The 18,196-nt window shown below is 43.5% G+C and overlaps 1 protein-coding gene across 1 annotated transcript in view; it reads right to left on the bottom strand.

Annotated features, from left to right (window-relative positions):
• Nucleotides 1-1,944: 1,944 nt before the first annotated feature.
• Slc7a9 (solute carrier family 7 member 9) overlaps nucleotides 1,945-18,196 on the bottom strand; it is a 39,100-nt gene continuing 22,848 nt past the window's right edge. The window contains exons 11-14 of the mRNA XM_008839464.2: nucleotides 14,384-14,480; nucleotides 12,889-13,038; nucleotides 3,894-4,068; nucleotides 1,945-2,094 (exon numbers count right to left, since the gene is read on the bottom strand). Of these exons, the coding sequence (XP_008837686.1) occupies nucleotides 2,030-2,094; nucleotides 3,894-4,068; nucleotides 12,889-13,038; nucleotides 14,384-14,480 (487 nt within the window). The 3' untranslated portion in view covers nucleotides 1,945-2,029. The remainder of the gene's footprint in view (nucleotides 2,095-3,893; nucleotides 4,069-12,888; nucleotides 13,039-14,383; nucleotides 14,481-18,196) is intronic.

Raw genomic sequence — 18,196 nt, 5'->3', positions numbered from 1 at the left:
AAGGCGACCAACTCTAGCTTTCTGTTTCCTCATCTGTAAAATAAGTTCATATGCAGCCAAAGGGAGAGCCCAGAGTGTTGTAGTGTGGGCACCTGGCCTGCACAGTAACTGTGGTGATGATCAGACCAGCCCCCCCAGAGGCTAGCCAGCCAGGGGAAGCCGCCAGGAGCATGTCCTGCTGCCACTGTGATCCTCAGGCTGGTTGGCAGGTATCAAAGTTTCCAGAAAGTAAGGCAGCTCTTGAGGCAGCAGAAAGCATGGTGTCGCTGGAACCATTCATCTGTAGAGCTGGTCTTTGTCCATGTTCATTTGTACAGATGCAGGTCTACCCAGCGGGTGGAGGGCTGTGGTGGTGCCAGGCCTCCTGAGCCACCCTGTGCATACCCAGGTGCTACCCTTTGCACTTAGCTGCATTGAGCCTCGTGACTAACAGTGGCAAATACCGATGTTTCTTGATGCAAGTGGCAGACTGTCTCAGAAGATCCAAGGAAATTGTGTGGCAGGAGCTGTGCTTAAATCACAGCTTCTTTCTGATGGACAAATTTTCTAATACTTGATCCTTTGAGCACTGTTTTTTGTAGCACATAGGATACTGTCTATGCAAACAGTTAGCTGTTGGTTTTCTATAATGCTATTAAAATGTACTGATTTTATGTTCGGGGTAGATTTGTGAAATGCAAGGTAAAAGTACTTATTCCCATGCTCTTAAAATTGCTTACATCCCCAGTTGTGATATGAACATCTTCGCAGTATATCATAAATAAAGCTTCAGTGTTCTTACAGAAATTTTCTGTTTACAATCACAAAGTAAAATTTTATTCGCCACACTTTCTAGGAACCAGAATGCCAATGAAGATGGGTGGCCAGTGTTGGGGACAGATGGGTGATGCTGACCCCAGGAGCTCCCTTGTACACAGGCTTCCAGAGGTTCTGCTGAACAATCCATCTCTGCAGTAGAATCTTCACGATTGAGCTCAGCACAGAACTGCCCTATGCATAGCAGGTTAAATAACAGGAGTGATGGACACTTTTTAAAAATCTTTTTAAAAATCCATATTGGTCTGGAGAGATGACTCAGCAGTTAAGAGCACTGGCTGCTCTTACAGAGGACCTGGGTTCAAATCCAGAACCCACATGGCAGCTAACAATCGTCTAGCTCCAGTTCCAGGGGATCTGATGCCCTCTTCTGACCTCTACAGGCACTGAATGACATGGTTCACTTATATGCATGTAGGTAGTACATTCATACACATAAAGTAAAAATAATAAAAATAAAATATTTAAAAATCCTTATCAAAATCCAGGCTTTGTGGCACACATCCAGCACATGGGAGGCAGAAGGCAGGCAGATCTCTGTGAGATCAAGGCTAGCCAGGCCTACATAGTGTGTTTCAGACCAGCTGGGGCTATAGAGAGACCCTGTCTCAAGAAAAAACTTTGTATCAATAATCTATATCAATCAAAGCAAAAACTATCAACGCCTTTATATAAAAGAGTGAGCTTTATTGATGATTGAATTTAAAGAATGTTGTTTACAGTACTGGGGAGCAAATCTAGGGCTCTACTACTGTGCTACATCCCCACCATTAGTTACAGTGTAAATATGTGCCCTCATTAATTAGTTCTACCATAATGGTGATGGCTTTTATATATCCCTTCCCTAATTATCAGCCTTCTGTTAGGTAAGATCTCCTGATAACTTCTGTTTAACACCCTTACTCAGAGAGTTAGGAATATCTAAAAATAACAACATACAGCCATCTGAATACATTATTTAAGAAAAGCACCAGGAGCCGGGCGTGGTTGTGCACGCTTTTAATCCCAGCACTTGGGAGGCAGAGGCAGGGGGAAATCTCTGAGTTCAAGGCCAGCCTGATCTACATAGCAAGTTCCATGCCATCTAGGGCTACGTAGTGAGATCCTGCCTCAAAAAAAAAAAGAAAGAAAAAAAAAAACAGGAGGAAATAACCACAAATATTGCTTACAAAAATAAGTTCATTGCAGCTTTGCAGTATGAGTGATGAACTTGTTACTCAGGGTCCTTCTCTGGTGGGACAACTTCCAACAGCATCTGCAAGTGCATAGTGACTGGCCCTGGAACAGAAGCCAAGGGAAAGTTAGAACAATGACTGCAAGCCTTCACTGTCGTGTTCTGACTCTGGTGCTGTGTCACCTCTTAGATCCTGATGTTTGCAGTGAATCAGAACTGCCCTGGTTCTTCAGAGGTAAGTTATTGCCTACCAAAGAATTAGAACCCGTGAAATATTTTATACTTCCCCAAACAAGTTATATACAGGGAAAATCATGACTCAGTTGTGTATATTTACTACTACGTATGACTAGTAGTCTGAAGTCACTAAGACTGCATTTTGTTTAAAATACAATTTGTTCATTTTTCTTTCATCACTTTAGCCTACTTCAATGTTTTTTTCTTTTGTTGTTGTTTTGAGACAGAGTCTTGCTGTGTAGCCCAGGCTGACTTCAAACTTAAGTCCTTGGGCCACAGTGTTAACCTGCAGAAGGTTAAGATCAAAGTAAAAAGGTTAGGGTTGGCTGTTTTATGAAAGGGAGAAGTCCTTGAGGGAAAATACTATCTTCTGCTTTGTTTTCACTTTGTTAATCAACAAAATCAATTTTAGCACCATTGTGAGGTACCAGCTTTTACACCTAAGCAGGCAGAGGGTCTGGAGAGGATCTGGCACTTGCTGAAGCTAAAAATGGTGCCTGAAGTCCAATCTTCCCCACCTTCTAGCCACACTTGGCTTTCATACTACGTGTACCTGCCTTAAGTTGTACACACACAGCACATGGGAGGGCTGGAGGGACATGTCAGAGGAGGTAGTCCTTTTTTTCCCTTTTCTTGTTTGGTTGATTGAGACCGGGTTTCTGTGTTAACCTCCTTCCCAGCCTCAGTGCTGGGATTGCAGACTCACACTGAGTCCAACTGCAGGAGTGCCCAACTGTTGCATGCAACACCCTGTGCTGGGTCCAGGGTTAAACTGCACAGCCCAATTCTTGTCTTCAAGGAACACACAATACAGGGAGGAAATAGGCTAAGGGTCTCACCACTTGGTGATGCTCAGGAGACTCAAGGCTTTTATAAGTGGCATTTGTCACCAAATCTGGTGTACAGGATGAAACACTGACTATTCTATAGTTACAGAGGTATAGTATATTAGTATGCACCAGTCTCCCAGTTCTGGGGAGACTGAGGCAGGAAGATCAAGAGTCAGGGTGCCAGCCTATGCTACATAGTGAGGCTCTGTTTAAAAAAAAAAAAAGGTATAGTTCAGAGTCTCTCTTAATGCAGTTTGGCACAGAGCTTTCTTTTTAGAAACACAAGAGGCTAATGTAGCTAACTTTTAAGCAATGCACGTCCAAACAGCTGAGGATCATGCTGGCAGAATGCAGGGTGACCTGTGACCTCTGTGTAGGGGGCCTCAGGCCCTTGCCCATACCCAGTTCTACTGTCACTTTGGGGGCATCTTTGGGCTGTTACTGGGGCTCTTAGATGTCTACCACATGTCCCTCAAAAGGAAGTGGCGTTCTGGAGAGGAGTCATCTGACACCAGTGTATAGATGCTACTGGGCTGCACTCTTCAACCGTGCTCTAAATGGCAAGTTGTGTGTTAATATGTATGTACAACATGCAAATCGAGTATATAAATGAAAATGGTGCTTTTCTCCTCAATACAGTGGTTGATGGGAATGGAGGATGCCAAGGGTGGAACCCAGAGGGGACGATAGGGAGAGTGGGCCCTATGTCTCCTGAAGAGGGAATATAATGCGCTGGCTGTGAGAGTGCCTGGGATGCACATCCGGCAGCATCAGGATAAGTAGGGGTGGGGCTGCAAGCCTGTGTGTGCCCTAACAGTCCCTTTGTTAATACTTACTGGAGATTTTCTGAGCCCATTTGAACTTGTAGTGGACAAACAGGAAGTAGAATATAAGTCCGCTCAGGATAAAGAGCACACAGTAGAGATACTCCCAGGCAGGCGTACTGATGATTGGGGCCAGAACCAAAAACACGGATACAACAAGCACGAAGATAGGGATGACGATGGGCACCTGCAGGGAAAGTGTCCAGGGTCACTTTGGCATTGCTCATTTTGTTTTAAAACATTAGAAACAGCAGTACAAACATAGATGAATCCAATGGCCTCTGGGTGTTCCTCCTCCAAGAATTTTTACATACTTCTGCCAGTCATTTCACCAACTCCACCTCTATCCTCTCTTGCTAGAACATAAATAGTAGCAGACGCTTCATTTGAACTGTGCAAAGAATTCAGTATGCATCTCTAGCAGATCAGGGCATCCTGCTTAACCTTCCTTATGCCTTACCCTCCCGATCATTGATTTGTTGGAGAAACTGAATGATTTCTTAAATGCAGTGTCGAATTTTAGCTTTGCGTGGTTTCTTCTTCATGCATTAACTCTTTGCTGTAAACCGGCAGTTGGACGGAAAAGAGGGAACACTTTGTTTGGAACACATGGAACCGTCATTTGACTGTGGCACTCTGCAGTTCCTGAGGTGCCTTAGCAGGCATGGGGGAGAGAGTTACCATTGTAACTTTCCTCACCCACTTTTCATAGTCTGGCTAAAGCCAAAGCTTGTATTACTGTTTTTGTTCTGCCTCCACTAATGATCATTGTTAGCTCAGTTTCACTAGGGGTTGCAAAATGGTTCTGTCTTTCTAGAGTTAACTGTCCTGTGTCTGCAGAATTCCAATTATTTGGTTATCCAGTACTGCAGTTTATATAAGAAAGCCCCTTAAGTAGTTGATTCATTTTTCAGCTTTCAGAATGGCAGTTGGGCCTTTGAAGCCTCCAGTGGTGACTCAAAATCACAAATGTGAGTTCATCCCTATGTCACCCTACTTCCTCATGTTCAGAATGTCCTGTGGTGACAGCCAGCAGCCCTTCAGCCAGGCTTCAGACCCTTGCAGTGCCATCCCAGATCTCTTTGGAAGGTGCCAGACAAGACTCTGTCCATCTCTCTAGGGAGTCTTGAATCCTTTTAGTGAGAAAGAGCATAATGTTTAAAGACCACTGTTCAAACCAATAGTCTGTTACTTGGGAGGTGAAGGCGAGAGGATCAGGAGTTCAGGGTCATCCTTGGCTACATAGGGAGTTCGGGCCAGCCTGGGTTTCTGCTCATCTGATAGGTAAGAGATGACATTTCATTCTAATTTTGCATTACGATGTGTTCCCTTAGGCACAAACTTGAGCTTGCTGTGGTCCTTTGGTTTTGTTTTGTTTCGTTTCTTTGAACCCTCCCTTTACTTCATTTTTCCTTATTCTGCTCACCTCAGTTTTTAGAGATTCTTGAAGGCTACTAGCCTTCTTGACTGTGTATTGCAAACATCTCCCCATTGCATTGGTTTCTTTTTTGAAGGGCATGAGTTTTTACTTTATTAGGGGTTTAGCTTTGAGTTTTCCCCCATATTCTGGGTTTTGAGTGATAGGCAAGTTTTCTCCAGTCATAAATTTACAGAGCAATTATGTTTTCTTTGTGCAGCAATCAGTACCATAATATTTAAACTTTGGACCCTTCGTATATTTTTATCTTCTTGAGATGGGATCTTGCTCTGTAGACCAAGCTGGCCTTGAATTCGAACTCACAATCCTCTTGCCTCAGCCTTCCCAGTGCTGGGCTTTCCTATGTGTGCCACCATGTCCAACTGTACCACATAACTTTAAGAACAAGCTCCCTTTCTAGAATTTTTCAGAATATTCTTCCTTGTTCATTAACTCATACATCTCCACAAAATGTATACAGTGTTTTAATTTAGAGAACTCTGACTTCATAGTACTGAGTTTTCCTGTCCAAGAACAATTGTGAATTTGTATTTGTCCAAGTTAACCTTTCATGACTCAGGAATTTCCTACCTAGGTCTGCCTGCTAGGAAGTTAATGAGTGTTGTGGCTCATGGTTTGGTTTTGTCTTGGGAATGAGGTGCTCTCTTCAGTTGATTTTTCTCACTGTTTGTGCTAAGGCTGTTGAGTTCTGTATGTTGGTTTTTAGATCTTGTTGCTTTGCTATAGTTTATTATAGTTTTTGATCCTTTTGGGTCTTCTAGTTATACAGTTGTATTAACTTTAAAATGAAAGCACTTAAGAGACTTTTAAAAGTCTTTTTGCTGAGATGCTGGCACAAGCCTGTCATCTCAGCACTCAGAAGGTTGAGTAAGGTAGGAGGATCAGAAATTCAAGATCAGTCTGGGCTACACAGTGAGTTCCAGGCAGGTCTGGACTACATGTCTGAAACCCCGTCTCAAACACAAATCTTTTAAAAATGTTTTTAAATTATTTTATTTTCTTATTTTTTATTTTATTTTTTTGGGTCTTTTTGAGACAGGGTCCCCTTGCAGCCCCAGTTGACCTGGAACTCACTATGTAGACCAGACAGGCCTTGAACTCACAGAGATCTGCCTGCATCTGCCTCCCAAGTGCTGGGACCACAGGCATGCGCCACCACGCGCAGCCTGGTTTTTTTTATTTTATGAGTATATTGCCTCCATGTGTGTAAGTGCACCCATGTTGTGCAGTGCCTGTGGAAGGTGTTGGATTCCCTTTAAACTGGAGTTACAGAGAGTTGTTAGCTACCATATGGGTGCTGGGAACCAAACCTGGGGCCTCTGCAAGAGCAACCAGTGCTCTTAACCACTGAGTTATCTCTCTGGCCTTCTTTTTAAATTCTTAAACTCCAAATTATTTTCCTCTAATTACCTTGTTATTATCTTTAAAATGATGTTAAATGATAGTAAAAATGCAGGCTATTCTTATTCCTTAGCAATAATCCCTCTAGTGTTACCTTATCAAATAAAATAGCTTATTTGTGAGGGGGATGCTATTAAGTTAGCTATAAAGGGAAACAGCCTGAGAAGGTGGGTTCCAACCTCCATCTGTGTAGTGGCTCTGATCTCAGACTGCCAGAGAGTGCCTGTTCTGGCCTCCCTCTGGTATAGGGGCTGAGAAACCAGGGGACTGCCTGAGAGTGCCCAGATCCTGCAGTCTTTTAGATAGACCCACTGAAGGGGTACCCCAGTTGCCTCACCCTGTATCCCTGTTCAGCATGGAAGAAGCCAGAGTGGTCTGCATCCCGATTCCCTATCTGCAAGCTGGGTAACCTCTCAGAGGATGTTGTGATAAGAATAGGAGATAGGAATTGGCTAGGCAGTTAGGGTAAAAAGACCCCAAAGAAAAGTAGCCAGTTTCTTAGCTAAAAGTCAAAATGTCCTGGGGCCTCTTAGCAACATACTCCATTCCAAAGGCCAAAAGTGTCAAAAGTATTTGGAAGCTCTGATCTAATCCCTAAAAGATTTTAGGGTTACCTCTTTGGGGGGGGGAATGTTAGGGTAGCAAAAAGCCCATTAAAAGAAGAAGTTATCAGAAAAAAGTGATGGGGAGAGATGGGAGGAGCTGGAGGGGAGGGAGTGGGCATGGATTTGATCAAAACTCCTTATACACTTATATGTCTATGAAATTCTCAATAAATTATTCTAAAAATAAATAATAAAAAATAAAAAAAGATAGCTATAAAGGGCTGGGTGTCATGGCTTGGGCCATTAAGCCCGGCACTCAAACTATCTCTTTTAACTTGATCTGCCTATTAATATTTAAGGTTCTCATTTTGTTATTCATAAGGAAGACTGGTCAGTTTCCCTTTTGTGCTGTCTTTATATGTCTTGCTATCAGTGTTAGCCTCTGTAACAGTAATTTTTAAGTCAATTAAAACTCTTCAAGGGGCTGGGGGCTGGAGAGGTGACTCTGGTGAAGAGCACATAATGCACTTGCAGAGAACTTGAATTCATTTCCCAGCACCCGCATCAGGACCCTCATGACCACCTGTAACTCCAGCTTTGGGGAATCCAGCAGCCTCTTCTGGACTCCATGGGCAGTACACTTGTGCACAAACACAGACACAAATAAATACACATAATTAAAAGCTGGACATGGTAGTGTATACCTTCAATCTCAGCACTCAGGAGGCAGAGGCAGGAAGATCTTAGAACAACCAAAACTACATAGTTGAGACCCTGTCTCAAATAAACAAGGGGAGGAAATAAGCACGAGGAAGTAATGAACATAGAAGTGTATAGGAAGACCATCTCAGAAAAAGATGGGGACGTAACCTTCAGAACGGAGAAAGTGTTCTAAAAACTATCCTGAAGCTGGCACTCCTCCCAGCACTCGGGAGGCAGAGGCAGGCGGATCTCTGTGAGTTCAAGGCCAGCCTGGTCCACATAGTGAGTTCCAGGACAGCTGGGGCTACAGGGAGACCCTGTCTCAAAAAGACCAAAAAAAAAAAAAAAAAAAAAAAAAAAACAAACTACTAAAAAAAAAAAAAAAAAAAAAAAAAAAAAAAAAAAGACCAACTGTACAGCTAAACTTGAATACCTAGATGAAATGGACACTTATCTAGTAGAATAGCCAGTAAAAATTGACTAAAGTTAAACAACTTGGCCAAGTTAGGTTCATGGGAAAGTTCTAAACTTCAGACAGTCCTAGTGCCAATTTCTTTCTGAGCACTGACAAGAAAGGAGGACATTCAAACATTGGTCTAACTGCTGTCTCCACCCCCTTCCTGACACCTTCATGTCTCTTCATTCCTTTTATCTCTTGCTTTGCAAGTTGTCTATTTTTCACCTTGATTTTAATTAGTTAATGAAAAAAAATACTCTCAAAGCTCCAATGTGCATAGATTGTAGGTCTTGTTTTGATTATTGTTTTGTTTTTTTTTTTCTCTTTTTGACAGGGTCTCCCCGTAGTCCCCGCTGGCCTGGAACTCACTGTGTAGACTAGGCTGGTCTTGAACTCAGAGATCTGCCTGCCTCTGCCTCCCAAGTGCTGGGATTAAAGGTGTGTACTACCATGCCTGGCCTAATTGTTACTTTTAGGAATTTATATTTCACTGCGTATTTGTTTGGAACCCCCAAAATGTGATTTTGTTGTTGTTGTTGTTGTTGTTACTAATATTCCGTTTTATGGGAGGCAGAGGCAGGCAGATCTTTGTGAGTTCGAGGCCAGCCTGGTCTACATAGTGAGTTCCAGGACAGCTGGGGCCACAGGGAGACCCTGTCTCGAAAAGACAAAAAAAAAAAAAAGATTGTTATAACTAATATTCCGTTTTATTTCATTAACAGTTTGTATGGTTTCTAATTTCTTTAAGAGTCAAGCCCCGTCCCTGATACCACTGAGAAGGTGGTCTGATCTTGCTCTGGGTCTCTCTGAGCAGAACCCAGGCTGTCTGCACCTTGTTTTTGCTCTTGGACCCTCACTTGCTTTCACTAGTCACAGATGTTGGTCTGCGATGCACTGCGATGTGCTTTCAAGGCCTGCTAGACTCTTTCATCCCTGTTTGTCCTTCTGTTTTGCCAACCCAGCAGCAGTATTTTGGCGAGTAGCTTTTCCTAGACATTATCGAGCATTGTGAATTCTGGCTTTTAGCATTACAAATTGGTCTTTGTCTTTTGTTTTTAGTCTTTGTCTTAAGTAATGCTTTGAGTTTGGATGCCAATTTGATAAGACCACAACCCTTATTTTCTATTTATTGATACCTATCTCTCTATATCTCTCTCCCTCTCTCCTCCCTCCCTCTCCATCTGCTATAAAGTCTCATTCTATAGCCCTTGTGGGCCGGGTACTCACTATGTAGCCCAAGCCTTGAATTCATGGTGATCCTCCTGTCTCAGTGTCTTGAGTGCTGAGATTACAGGTATATGCCATCATGCCCAGCTTTATTCTTTTGAGTTTATGTCTTTTTTTTTTTTTGACAGGGTCTCATGTTAGTCTCCAAGTCTAGCCTCGAACTCCTGATCCTCCTGCTTCTACCTGTCAAGTGTTAGGATTATAGGTGTCTTTGAAAATACCCAGCTCCATTTTTATTTTTTCAAAGCTTTGTGGACACGTTTCTTCTTCCAGCCCTTTGTCCTTGAAGAGTGATGTTTTGTAGGAAAAAATTCCCCAAGAGCCTGCTTCTCCTTATTTTACATAGAAAGCCCATTATGTGTCACATACACCCTCAAATTCCCAACCAGTATGCTCAGATATGGCTAGAACCCACTAAATGCATACACATAAATAACTCAATACATCACTTCAAAGATGATTGATTGATGACCCAACAGTGTGGCTACTAACAAATGGTTGCTTCAGTGTAATAACATGATCTGCCAACATCCAAGAGACCCATATCTTGCCTTTCTAATGTACCTGCATGTGATTCTGACATGTTGGTTTTGGAATATAACTTGAAATTTCTATCACCCATTTAATTTAAATGTTGGAGCTGGAGATATGACTCATTGGTTAAGAGCACTGGCTGCTCTTGCAGAGGACCTGGGTTCAGTTCCCAGCACCCACATGGCAGCTAACAACCGTCCTAACTCTAGTTCCAGGGGATCCGATGCCCTCTTCTGACCACTGCAGGCACTGCATGATGTGTGTGCACTTTTGTGCATGCAGGCAATACACACATACACATAAAAGAAATTAAAAATAATATCTAAAATGTTGCACTGCACTTTGGAGAGGTAAATATTAATTTTCCAGATAGTGATAAGAATATTGAAATTTGTAGATTCTATAAGTCTTGGGGATATTGAAAACTAATAATAAACAACCCAAAACCCCAATAAACATCCCATCAAGAAAGCATTAACCAAGAAAGTAGTCTGATTGTTTCATAAATGTTTCTGGAGGGTCTTTTTTTGGTCTTTTTGAGACAGGGTCCCCTGAGCCCCCGCTGGCCTAGAACTCACTATGTAGACCAGGCTGGCCTTGAACTCACAGAGACCCACCTGCCTCTGCCTCCTGAGAGGGGGGACTAAAGGCGTGTGCCACCACACCTGGCCTTTTTGTGTGTGTCTGTCTCTCTTGCCCCTCCCTCTTTATCTGTATCTTGGCATGAATGAAGGCTATGTTTTTGTTCTGTGAGCTAATCATTATTGCTATAACTATGTATCATGATAATCATATTTATGGTATTTATGTCAATGATACATACTGATTTTGATGATAAATATCTAAAAGTAGCTCTTTGAGGGTTTCTCTATAATAAGATATGTGATATTCACCAGGAATTCTTTCTCCCTGCAGCCAGCATCTAATTGAACGTGGTCCCCTTGACTAGCAGCCTGTTTGCCCCTTTCCTTGGCTGCCACATACTTCCCCTTCGCTTTCTCCCTCAGTTGTGGCTGTATAATGACGCACTGTTCCATCACCTCTATCTGCCGTCATTTAATCTTGGTTCTGAAGTTAAGTATGCTTATCTTCTGGCAGCAACTTTCTGGTCTTAAGTGATTCCTGGGGAAGGCTTGTATAATTACATAGGCTGCATCTTTTCATGGAAGCTGCTCTGCGGTTTGGCTGGATAGGAAATTTCGGCATTCTCTTTTTGGGCATGTCTTTTCTTCTGACGTGAGCACGGTGCAAGGCAACTGATGGCCATTATTGCCATTTTCGTCCTTCGTATGTGAATTAGGAATGGAGGTGGGGACAGAAAGGTGTGGATGCCAAAGCAGGTTTTTATGCTCCCTAACTGCACCATGGCATGGTTGTTTTGCCTATTGTAGCTCAGACCTTCCCCACAGAACATGTATGTGCCTTTCACTGTGGGCTGGATGGTGGGTTCCTACTTTAACTCACCCCAAGAAATGTTTCTCTAAGTACAGTTTTTAGAATCGTCAACCTCTCTGTCTTCGTCAAGGACTCTATACATGTTTCAGGACCCCTTTTTCTGTTTCGCTTATCTTCTTTTGAATGCTTTTTATTTCTTGTGGATCCTTTTTTTCATTTGCTTCCTTCCGGCCCTGTTTCCTGGCATGCTTCTCTGCCCTTGTGTCCCTCTGTTTCCTCCTTGCTTTCCTGTAGTCTGGGGTGACTGTTTCCTGGAGTGGTGTTTGAAGTACTGCTGGAACACAGCCTCCTTTTCCGTCGGGCCCTGATGGTCTTGTCACGGCTAGTGTGTTTTCTGTCTCCAGTAGTTGTTTATATGGCTCTTTCGTGGTTCCCATAAAGGAGGCTCTCTCACTTTTACTGGTGGACCCACATCTGCCTACTGGGTCCCACCCAGTGTGCCCTCTTGTCATGTGACTCCTGGGCAAGTGGTGCTTCCACCCCGGGTCTGGCTGGGGTTTATGGTGATATCTCATTTTTTCTACTTTGCCAATGATGGCTGCAAGATTTCTCCTTCAGTGTTCTATCAGTCTTTCTGTTTCTGTAAGGAATTGTATGCAAATCGAAAACCTACACTTCCTCCATGATCTTGCCTGGTTGGAGGAGCTAAGTGAGGCCAGACATGGAGGTAGTGACCAGATGCGCCAAGACCATCAGACAGATTTTGAAACAGAGTCCTAAATCTAAACAGTTCACCTTATCTTATTCTTGGCTTCTTAAGCCCTGAACTTGCCTGACTTTCTTATATCTGTGCTTGCCCATTTCATAACAGTTAACACAGCTGTTCTGTTATTTAAGCCTGTGGCATAAGCAGAATAAGTTCTCCCTCCTCCTCATTGGTATATAGCCAAACACCAGCCCTTCATGGAGGCAGAGGGCCCAAAGCAGATCGTGAACATGAACAGGTCTAGGCCAGTTCCAAAGCTTCCATTAGTGTGTGAATAACGCGCATCTGAGTTCCAGCTCTGACAGCCCTGGGCCTCTGCTTTGGATACGGCGGGTCACAGATATTTTCCAGAGCCTAATGAAGTATGTGCACAGGTGACTATCTGACCATAACCTATCCTATGAATAACCAAGGGAAACTCCTTCTTTAAGGAGGATATTTAAGAGCAAAGCAGTCAGGTTGGGAAGAGCTTTTGAAACAGCTGCCTGTCCAATTCATTCTAAGAAACCAAAGCTGCTGTGACATTCAGGCACAAAGCTTACCTTAATGGGCCTTTCCAGATCTTTCCTTGTGAACCTCATCACAATGAGTCCTAGAATTGTTACTCCATAAAACAGCCATGCAGCAAAACTGAAGTAATTGACTAAGGAGTTTATGTCACCAGGGATGATGTAAATGGTGGCGATGATGCCCTGGTAGGAGGAAGAATGAAGTTTGGGTTATTAGTGCCCCTGTCCATTGTCCTTGTCACCTCACAGGAGACTGAAGAAGCAGCTTTGCCTGCAGGTAGACAGCCTTAGTTTGAGACAAAATTTGTCTATGATCACTGTTCTTGAAGCTTGGCAAGAAGAATTTGGACAATTTGTGAGTCTTTGAATCTCTCTCTCTCTCTCTCTCTCTCTCTCTCTCACACACACACACACACAAAATGAAGTTTTGTCATGTGTCCAAGCTAGCCTCAAACTCTTGATCCCCCTGTCTCAGCCTCTTGAGAGCTGGGATTAAAGGTGTGTGCCACCACATCTGGCCTGATGCCATGATTTTAAGCAAGAAAAAAAATAGTCAAAATATGTACATCTAGCCAGGTGTGGTGGCATATGCCTTTAATCCCAGCACTCTGGCGGCAGAGACAGGCAGATCTCTGTGAGTTCAAAGCCAGCTTGGTCTACATAGTGAGTTTCACACTAGCTGGGGCTGCAGGGAGACCCTGTCTAACCCTCCCATATATGTTACAATGAAGTTTAAAGGGGGAAAATCGGAATAAGAACTCAAAGACCAAAGGATTTGCCAACATGGGGTCAGTTTTGGTGGAATAATGATAATGAAGGTTTCCATTAGCTCTGTTTTTTTTTTATTTTTGACCTAACGAGTTTATTGGGCTTGCTAACAGAGCATAGAGTGGGAGTTTATTTACAGAATGGTGGGTGCCCTCCCCCATTTATGGCTGTGCTGGAAAGTCCACACTCAAGTATAGATCCCGTGACTTCCCGACAGCCACACAAAATAGGAAGAGAGGTGCCTCATGGCTTCTTGGCTTATATATCCTTGCTGAGGTTGACTGATTGGGTGGGAGGGTCATGGCTACGTTTTTGATCTGGCCATGGCCTTGGCATTTCAGGCTCAGAGGCTGTTTCCCCATCTTCAGAGTAATAAACAGGAGTGCCGTCCTCTGGCCGTGAGCTAGGCCTACCCATCCCTGAGAAATCCTGGCCAGTGAATGAGGATGATCCCATGACCTCCATGTTAACAGACTGAAGTGAGGTTGTTATCGGCAGCCACTGTGAAAGCACCTTATTCTCCCTGGAAGCCACGGGCCTCCATATAGTTTGTTAGCAGGGCCCCAGAACAGACAGGTACCCGTATATGTACATATGTCTAAGAAGCAGAGGGCACAAGCTTGCAGGATTCAGGGCCATGCCAAGGAATCAGGATGTCTAGCTCATTCAGAAAGCCCTGGGCCCAGCAGCACAGGCAGCACAGGTCTCTGTAACCACCCACCTGGAGGGACCCTCTGCCTTTCTGGTGAGACATACTTACATAAAAGATGAGGGCAGGGGCAGGTGTGAGGCGCTTGACACTGATGTATGAGAGCACTTTAAGCATGTGGCCTTCCCGGCCTGCGACATAGATGAGTCTGAAAGAACAATTGCATGGGACACATGCCTGACACTCACCCTGAGGCCACAGGCAGGGGAAGTGGGCAGTGACCACTCATCTCTGGTAGAGTGAGTCCTCTGGGGCTGGGGAGGGTGCTGGTATGAGTGTGGTGGGCAACTGCCTGTGAGGAGATCACCAGGCCAGAGGCATGGTGGGCCTGGTTTATATGTCGATACCTTCTCCACTCCCAAAAGCAGTGCAAGAAAAAAATGTAAAACTAGTGTCTTTGTTTCTGCATTGCTGTGACAAAACACTCTGACCAAAACCAACTTGGGGAGGAAAGGGTTTATTCAGCTTACATATCCCAGGTTGCAGTTCATCAGGGAGCCCAAGGTAGGAACTCAGGGCAGGAACCTGGAGGCAGGAGCTGGAGCACAGGCCATGGAAGAGCACTGCTTACTGGCTTGATCCCCTGGCCCCTGCTCAGCCTGCTTTCTTATGCAACACAGGCCCACCTGCCCAGGGGTGGCACCACCCACAGTGGGCTGGGCCCTCCCACATCACTCATCAAGAAGATGCCCTTCAGACATGGCCACAGGCCAGTCCAATAGAGGCAATTCCCCAATTGAGGCTCCCTCAACCCAGGTGTGTCAAGTTGACACTAAAGCATCCCACACACCTAGTCCAGGGCATGGACCCCAGTGCCTGGAAGCAAAAGAGTGCCTGTGCCTGTGCCAGGCCCGGGGTCCTCATGCTCGGAAGGCACAGCAGACTGAGTGGACACAGTGACAATCCCCTTCCCAAATTCCTGATAGTTTGGCCATCAGGAAGTCTAAAATGTGCAAGAGAAAAAAGGAGAGATCTAAAAGAGATTTCATACATATGTGTGTATGTATGTATGTATGTGTGTGTATGTGTGTATGTGTGTGTGTGTATGTATGTATGCATGTATGTATGTGTGTATGTATGTATGTGTGTGTATGTATGTGTGTATGTATGTATATATGCATGAATATATGTATGTGTATATATGTATGTATATATGTATGTATGTGTGTATGTATGTATGTATACTTATAAAAGCTACCATGCTTAAGAATTGAATCAGATGCAAACGAGAAAGTGCATTGGAAGCTGGGTACATGGACGTGCAGCGGGAGGGTGGGGAGAGATGGAGAAACGCAGGCACTGAGTGAAGGCAAATTCAAGGGACAGGACTTTGGAATAATTGAAAACCATGCCAGGAATGATGGCACAGGCGTGTGCCAGTCCAATACTTGGGAGGCAGAGGAGGGCAATCAGGAGTTCAAGATCATCCTCAGCTGCCTGGGCTGTAGGAAAGCCTGTCTCCAAAGGATGATAATAGGGGCTGGAGAAATGGCTCTGCAGTTAAGGGCACATACTGCCCTCTCAGAGGACCCAAGTTTGGTTTCTAGTGCTCACAACCATTGCCTATAATTCCAGCTCCAGTATGTACAAGTGCACATAATTAAGCATTTTAAAAAGATAATTAAATGAGGCCGAGCATGGTGACGCACACCTTTAATCCCAGCACTCAGGAGGCAGAGGCAGTTGGATCTCTGTGAGTTCAAGACCAGCCTTATCTACACAACAAGTTCCAGGCCAGTTGGGGCTACAGGGAGACCCTGTCTCAAAAAGACCAAAAAAGGGGGGAGGGGTTTAAATAAATAAACAGGAATCCTTGAAACGTAAAAGGGAAAAATTGGGAAATCCACTGTTGAAGTGAGAGATTTGATCATTGAACAAGGTACCGACTTGATGATATATAAATCTAGAGACAATTATAGAAATGCATTATTTTTAAGTCCATAGAAAACAAAAAATTCAGTGATCCACAAAGTTGTAAAACTTGTCAAGACTTGATGTCAAAAGACACCACATAGTCTAGCTACAGTGCAGTAAAATTAAGTATCTGGAATACACAGTCCACAAGACCCATCTACTCACAATGCTTTGGTAGGCTTGTTGAAAGAGTCAAAATTTAGAAAGAGGTACTGATTATATACGGGCATATGCTTCATTGAGTATTTTGATAAGAGAAATGCCTGAACAGAATTTTGTAAGCAACTAAGAAAATAAGCCAAATAGAGCACACTGGTGCTTTTCTTTCTTTCTTTTTTGTTCTGAGGATGAAACCCAGGACTTTGCATATGCTGAGCCCAGGCTCTACCACTGAGCCACACCCCAAGCCAATACTGGTGCTTGGGAGTTAAGAGTGCTTGTTCCTCTTTCCACACCCACATCTGCTGGCTCCCAAATGCCTGTAACTCCAGTTCCAGGGGATCAGATGCTCTCTTGGGTTCACAGGCACCTGCACACATTTAGTGCACATACAGACAAGCAGGCACACATACACATAAGTAAAAATGAACAAAAAAGGTTTTAAATGAGCTTTACTTTTCTCTCCCAAATACACAATTAGATGAAAACCTAGTTTATTTCAACTGGGGTTTGGGGTTCTACAGTGTCAATTAACTGTTAACAAAAAACAAGTTATTATATGAACTAGCAATTGTGTTTGTAGGAATTTACCCAAGATAAATTAAAATATATCTCTACATAAATAAATATTCATAGAAACACACAAAAGTCCAAGGTAGAAATAGCCCAAAAGTTCATCAACTGGTGAATAAATTGTGATAGAGCTGTACAATGGACTACTATGAAGCAATAAAAAGGAATGAGCTGCACAGGTTTAGTCCCAGCACTCAGGAGGCAGAGGCAGGCAGATCTTTGTGAGTTCAGGCCAGCCTGGTCTACAAAGTGAGTTCCAGGCCAGCTGAGGCTACAGTGAAACCCTGTCTCAAAAAGACCCCCCCCCGCCAAAAATGAATGAACTGATACTGAAACTTGGATGAACCTCAAGAACATGCTGTCTTGAAAGAAATCGTTTGCAAATGATCTAATTTAGATGACATGTCTAAAACTAGCACAGTTACAGAAGCAGAGAGTAAATCTGCCTAAGGTTAGGGATGGAAGCAAAGAGTAAAACTGGGCACGAGGAAACTTTTAGGAATGTTGGATATACTTTTTAAACCGGGAACCCATATAATGGAAGGCAAGAATTCCCACAAGTTGTCCTCTGACCTCCACATGCATGTGGCATGCATGCACCCACCTACCTCCACACGTGCACAATAATAAAAGCCAAGAGAATGTATAGTGGAGGAATGATATATTCCAAGTGCTGAAAACAGCTGCCGGCCCGTACTACTATACCCAGAAAAGCCGTGTCACAACTGGAGAAAAACCTTTTCATAATAAAAACAAGCTAAAGGAATTCATGACCACAGGAAAGAGTTAAACCAAGCAAGCCGGGCATGGTGGCACGTGCTAGAATAAAAGGTAAGCAGAAGTGAATAAGAAAATACCATACTACAAAGTTAGCAAAATGGTAGGCATTAGTGCACACCTTTTAATATCAACTGAATATATACAGTCTCAGATTCCTGATCAAAAACAGAGCCTAGTAGATTGGATCAAAAAGCAGGAATCATCCATTTGTTGCCTCCAAGAAATGCACTTCACCATAAAAGACAGATGCTGCCAGCTGGGCATGGTGGCACGTGCCTTTAATCTCAGCACTCAGGAGGCAGAGGAAGGCAGATCTCTGTGAGTTCAAGGCCAGTCTGATCTCCAAAGAGAATCCAGGCCAGCTGCAGCTACAGGGAGACTCTGCCTCAAAAAGACAATAAATAAAGATGAATAAATTAATTGATTAATTAATAAAAT

Source organism: Nannospalax galili, unplaced genomic scaffold (genome assembly GCF_000622305.1).
Source record: "Nannospalax galili isolate Female #2095 unplaced genomic scaffold, S.galili_v1.0 scaffold159, whole genome shotgun sequence".
Classification (NCBI taxonomy): Eukaryota; Metazoa; Chordata; class Mammalia; order Rodentia; family Spalacidae; genus Nannospalax; species Nannospalax galili.
The sequence above is the reverse complement of the archived record's forward strand: the minus strand, read 5'-3'. Positions and strand labels throughout refer to the sequence as shown.